This window comes from Sus scrofa, unplaced genomic scaffold (genome assembly GCF_000003025.6).
Source record: "Sus scrofa isolate TJ Tabasco breed Duroc unplaced genomic scaffold, Sscrofa11.1 Contig59, whole genome shotgun sequence".
Classification (NCBI taxonomy): domain Eukaryota; kingdom Metazoa; phylum Chordata; class Mammalia; order Artiodactyla; family Suidae; genus Sus; species Sus scrofa.
In genome coordinates, this window is record NW_018085257.1 from 811,453 (window position 1) to 817,273 (window position 5,821).

General features: G+C 37.4%; 1 protein-coding gene and 1 pseudogene across 1 annotated transcript; both read right to left on the minus strand.

Annotated features, from left to right (window-relative positions):
- Positions 1–1,264: 1,264 nt before the first annotated feature.
- LOC106504419 lies at positions 1,265–2,873 on the minus strand (annotated as a pseudogene).
- Positions 2,874–4,383: 1,510 nt separating this feature from the next.
- Positions 4,384–5,580, minus strand: LOC100155678 (olfactory receptor 1J4-like). The gene has a single exon (XM_021082256.1). It carries the CDS (start codon positions 5,454–5,456, stop codon positions 4,515–4,517), a length of 942 nt encoding a protein of 313 aa, XP_020937915.1. The 5' UTR covers positions 5,457–5,580; the 3' UTR covers positions 4,384–4,514.
- Between the last annotated feature and the right edge of the window lie 241 nt (positions 5,581–5,821).

The following is a 5,821-nucleotide window of genomic DNA, read 5'->3' on the forward strand; positions in this document are numbered from 1 at the left end:
AATTTCCTGTGTGTTTCTTCTTGCTCCATGGGAAGATACATGTATATATTATTTTCCATTCATTTGCACATAGGAAGTAGCAAGCTTTATATGCTCCTTTATGCATTGATTTTTTCAAATAATTATTTTGCAAAGGCCTTCATATTGATGCAGAGGTATGCTTGCCATTATTATTCATAGCTGTGAAGTATTCAATTGAACTCATGTTCCATAGTTACCACTGAAGTCCTAGAATAAAATAGAAGGGATGAATATGCTAAATGCCCCATAACCGTATATTTCAAAAGGTTAAAATAGCAAATTTCATATTGGGGAGTACATTATACCTACCACAATATGGTTTTTTAAGAAAAAGCAAGACATCATCTCTACATAAAGCACAGAAAAAAATTATAAAATAGTAATAATGTTTGATTAATAAGTTAATGGAGGGGATAAGGAATAAAAAAATATGTATTGTATAATCAAAAGAGATAAAGAGAAGAAAGTATAAATGAGAAATCAGATGTCTCAAGTAGAAAACAAATAGAAACATGGAAAGCATAAATTGAAATACAATCCAATTTTATTGGATGTTAATAGATCAAATTCTCTATAAATACAATGATGTTCAACCTACATAAAAGGATGAAAACCCAGCATTATATTGCTAAGAACTAGCACTTTCCAGATGTAAGGACATAAGAAAGTTTAAAATATTAAAAAATAAATGCATGTAAACACTACGTTAAATAAAGCTGTATATCTAAACTTATATCAGAGGAAGTATTTGAGATGTGAGGGTAGGAGCCATAGCTAAAGAGAAATCTCCCAACTATAAATGTAATGGTGTGCTATTCAATGAATAAGAAAAGGCTCACTATCATAGGAGAGCATGACTTTGTAGCATTTGCCAATTTCCATAGTGTAATTATGCTCATTGTGGCTGAATGCAATACACCAGAATGTTGTTGAGGACTTTAGAATTGAAAATAAATGCTCACAATAAGTTTGAAGCTAATGCAAACAAATTTCAGCACATCTTACAGAGAAGAATAAGTCCGCAAGGAGCAGAACATGATGCTAAATTGGTGTGTTCTCAAAAATATTGTATCAAAAATAAATAAGCAGAAAATGACATATCTAAAAGGAGAAAAATAAAAAAAGCAAAATCATAATTATGTGACATATTTTACATAGGATTTTTGACATATTTTATGAGAGATGAAGAAGCAGAAGAAAATTAAAGATAAGGAATATTAACAATTCAAGTAACAAACTGGTCCTTATTGACATATTTAAGCTACAAAAGATGGATGAATGCATATCCATTTGAAGTTATAGAGTTGCCAACCATATGATCATTTTAGGAGATTACCTCACTGTGCTCTTGATTGCAATAAGAGGATTTAGTGATTGTCACTTCAAGAAGTTAGCCCTATTAGGAAATATCTCTAAGGCCTGTTTTATGTCTCTGTTCCAGAGGCTGTAGATGAAGAGGTTCAGCATGGGAGCAACTACTGCATGGGAGCAACAGAAGTGATTATGTCTTTGTCACTGGAGCCCCATGATGAGGAGAAAAAGGAAACACTAGCAAGTGTCCCATAGTATATAGACACCACAAAGAGATGGGAGTCACAGGAGGAATGAACTTTAAAGGGCCTGTTGGTGGAAGAGACACTCAGAACAGAAATTCCTATATGAATATATGAGCCCAAGATGCTACACAGAGGCAGAATGAAAAAACTTCCTTCCACAGTAAACATGACCAGCTCATTGAGGGATGCTTCTGAACAGCTAAACTTCTGGAGGGCAGTGTGGTAACAGAAAAAGTGGAGGATGGTTTTGTCACCACAGAAAAATATTTGGACCAAGAAGAGGGTGTGTGCAACAGGGCATGGATACAACAGAGGAACCAGGACCCTACTACTAAAGAGACACACACCCCTTGCCTCATGGTGGTTCTGTAGTGGAGAGGCTGACAAATGGCCATATACCAGTCATACGCCATCACTGTAAGTAGGAAATTGTCAAGACAACCAAAAACTGAGGAAAAACACATCTGATAAATGGACCCTGCATAGGTAATTTAATGTTGCTGAGTCTGAATGTTCATGAGCATGTTAGGGACAGTGAAAATTGAAAGGGAGACATCTGTGAGCATCAAGTGACTGAGGAAGAAAGACATGGGGTGTGGAGGTCAGGGTCCAGCCTGTTAAGTAGGATAATGGACAGATCCCCCAGCACTGTGGTCAGGTACATGACCAGGAACAGGGCAAGGAACTCATCCAGCTGCTCTGGCCAAATGGGGAGCCCAAGGAGGAGGAAGTCAGACACTCAGCTCTGGTTCTCCCTACTCATGCTGTTTTTCTGGGAATTGGAGAAAGTGGGAAATGTCAATGAACATGCCATAATATTTTAGTTATGCTCTCTGACCTATGAAAAGTCTTAATTCTTGCTACCTTTCCCTTTGTTCCCCTTAATTGTTGCTGAATAAATCAGTCTTTTCAATTCTGACTCCAATAGCACATCAAACACTCATATTAATCAAGCATTTTCCCAGAGAAACCAATGGACATGTATTCTTCATTCAATATATATTTATTGAACCACTGCTTTCTCACAGGCTGATTACATAGGAGTCAAAAAGAACTGAGAAGTCTCTGTGTTCAACTTTATATTTTTACATGAAGCCAGGTTCAAACCTCTTTAATTTGCTAAGATGAAATGGGAAAAGACACCAAGTAAGAGGCACCTCTTAAAGGGAATATGAAAGTCCTTACATTTTAAGAGAATTATTGAAGCTATGTCAATGGCTTTCAATGTAGTTTGCTGCACCCTAACTGTTTTGAGTCACTTAATAATCCCCTTTTATCAAAAATGTCCAATACAGGATTCCATGCCAATGTCAATAGTTCCACGCTCTGTTTCAAGTGTTTTACATGCACTTTCAAATTATATTTTAACAGTAGCCCAACAAGTATTATTATTTGCTTTTTAACCATACAAAACCAAAACTATACATTATTTAAATGTGCAGAGATACACACAATTAAGTGCACCAGGTGGAATCACAAAACTGCAAACTATCAAATGTACTTTATTACTTTGATTATGCATCAAAATGATAAGCATTTGTGACTTCTCTGAAAGTAAACAATAGAATATTAACTGAATGATTGTAGCTTTGTAAGGCAAGATGCCAAGACATGGAATCAATCTTAATGTCCTTCAACAGATAAATGATAAAGAAGAAGTGGGGCATATATTTAATAGAATAGTACTCAGCCATGTAAAGAATGAAATAATGCCACTTGTAGCAACATGGGTGGAGCTAGAGGTTATTAGAGTAAATCAAGGAAACCAGCTAGAAAAATACATATACCATATAAAATTGCCTATATGTGGTATCTAAGAAAATGATACAAATGAACTTATACACAAAAAGAAATAGACCCACAGACATAGAAAATAAACAGGGTTAAAAAAAAGGGGAAAAGGGGGGAGGTATAACTCAGGAGCTTGGGGTCAAAATTTACACACTTCTATACATAAAATAGATAACTAACAAGTACTAATTGTATACAAGGTGGAAATATACTCAATATTTTGTAATAACATATAAGGGGAAAAATCTGTAAAATACATATAGTATGTAATGTTTTCAAAACTGAAATCACATGCTCTACACCTAAAACTAACAAAACATTGTTAGTCAAATACATATCAAATTAATTAAGGAATTAATTAAAATTTTAAAAACCATTTTTCAGCAACATGGATGGACCTAGAGACTCATACCGAGTGAAACAAGTCAGAAAGAGAAAGACCAATACCATATGATATCGCTTATATCTGGAATCTAATATATGGCACAAATGAACCTTTCCACACACAAAAAAAAATCATGGACTTGGAGAACAGACTTGTGGTTGCCAAGGGGGAGGGGAGGGAGTGGGATGAATTGGGAGCTTGAGGTTAACATATGCAGACTCTTGACTTTGAATGGAAGAGCAGTGAGATCCTGCTGTGTAGCACTGGGAATATGCCTAGTCACTTATGATGGAGCATGATAATTTGAGAAAAAAGAATGTATACAAGTATGTGTAATTAATGTATCAGATAAATAATGATTACAATCAAGACTACTTCATAAGAAAAAAAAATAACCAAAAAAATTTTAAAACCAGGCCCAATAGATGATTTTAAGAAGACTTAAATACATATATACTTTAAAAAACTGTAAAAAAGCCAAATGTAGTAATAATATAAGATGTTGAAAAAACAAAATTGAACACACAAATATACACAGAGGAGTTTGATGCTTTGATGATGAAAACTTGAATGTGCATTGTGGGTTATGGAGGAACAAATGGACAAGCGATATAACCTAAGGGAAAGACATTGATCCAATAACAATGACCATTTTAAGGACAGAGAGGAAAAGTGCTAGAGACATGGATGCTCAACTACAAACTTTTTAAGACTTCTCTAACAAGGGCATTAAGTGAAATAAGAATATGATTGGGTGATTCTCACTTGACAAAAAGGTTAATATTTCTGAAAAGAATCCTCAGAGCCAATGTCATGTCTCTGTTTCTCAGGCTGTAGATGAAAGGGTTCAGCATGGGGGTGACCACTGTGTACATCACAGAAGCAATGATGCTTTTGTCTTGGGACTGACTTGATGAGGAGGAAAGATATAGTGCCATAATTGTCCCATAGAATAGAGACACCACAGAGAGGTGGGAGCCACAGGTGGACAAGGCTTTGCAGATCCCTTTAGTAGAGGGGACCCTCAGGATGGAGACCCCAATGCGGCCATAAGAGATCAGGATGCCACTCAGTGGAAAAATGAAAACTGCAGACCCTAGAGTGAATATGACCAGCTCATTGAGAGAGGTGTCTGAGCAGGACAGCTTAAGTAGGGCAGCAAGGTCACAGAAGAAGTGGGGGATGATATTGTCATCACAGAAGGAAAGTCGAGCCAGGAGAAGGGTGTGGGTCAGGGCATAGGCACAGGAGAAGAGCCAGGATCCAGTCAACAGACATAGACACAGCTCCTCCCTCATGATGATAGTGTAGTGTAGAGGGTGACAAATGGCCACATACCTGTCATAGGCCATCACTACAAGAAGAAAGTTATCAATGCAAGCAAAAAATATGAAAAAATAAGTCTGTGTTACACACCCTGCATAGGGAATAGATTGATCCTGAGTCTGTATGTCCATCAGCATTTTAGGTACAGTGACAGAGGAAAAGGAGACGTCTGTGAGGGCCAGTTGGCTGAGGAAGAAGTACATGGGGGTGTGGAGGTGAGGGTCCAGCCTGATGAGCAGGATGATGAGCAGGTTCCCCAGCAATGTGGTCAGGTACATGCACAGGAACAGGGCAAATAAAATGTCCTGCTGTTTTGCCCAGACAGGGAACCCCTGGAGGAGGAATTCAGACATGCTACTCTGGTTCTCAGTCCTCATGCTCCTCTCCTGTCTGCTGGGGAAGGAGAGGAGTAGGAAATGTCAGAGACATTGAATGGATTCTTGTGGCCACCACACTATGTCTATCATCTTCTCATGGAGAAAAAGAATAAATGCCTGCATTTCTTTTATCACACAGTGTCATGAAAGCAGGTGAGAATCCCTGGACATTCGCCATGATTCCTTTCAATGGAAACCAGGAAATTCATTATTTTTTCTTTTTAATCCACCATGTTTCTGACAGTAAGCTTCTAAACACACAAAAATGATGAAGACATCCAGGACCACTTCCCTCAGGAGACTATCCCTCATGGACACACCTGACCAAGGCCAAACTAAATTGGAACCTGAAGCTAGATTCCCTG

What these genes read in the sequence shown, in the direction of transcription:
- LOC100155678 (XM_021082256.1), bottom strand. Translation starts at nt 5,456, where the DNA reads ATGAGGACTGAGAACCAGAGTAGCATGTCTGAATTCCTCCTCCAGGGG.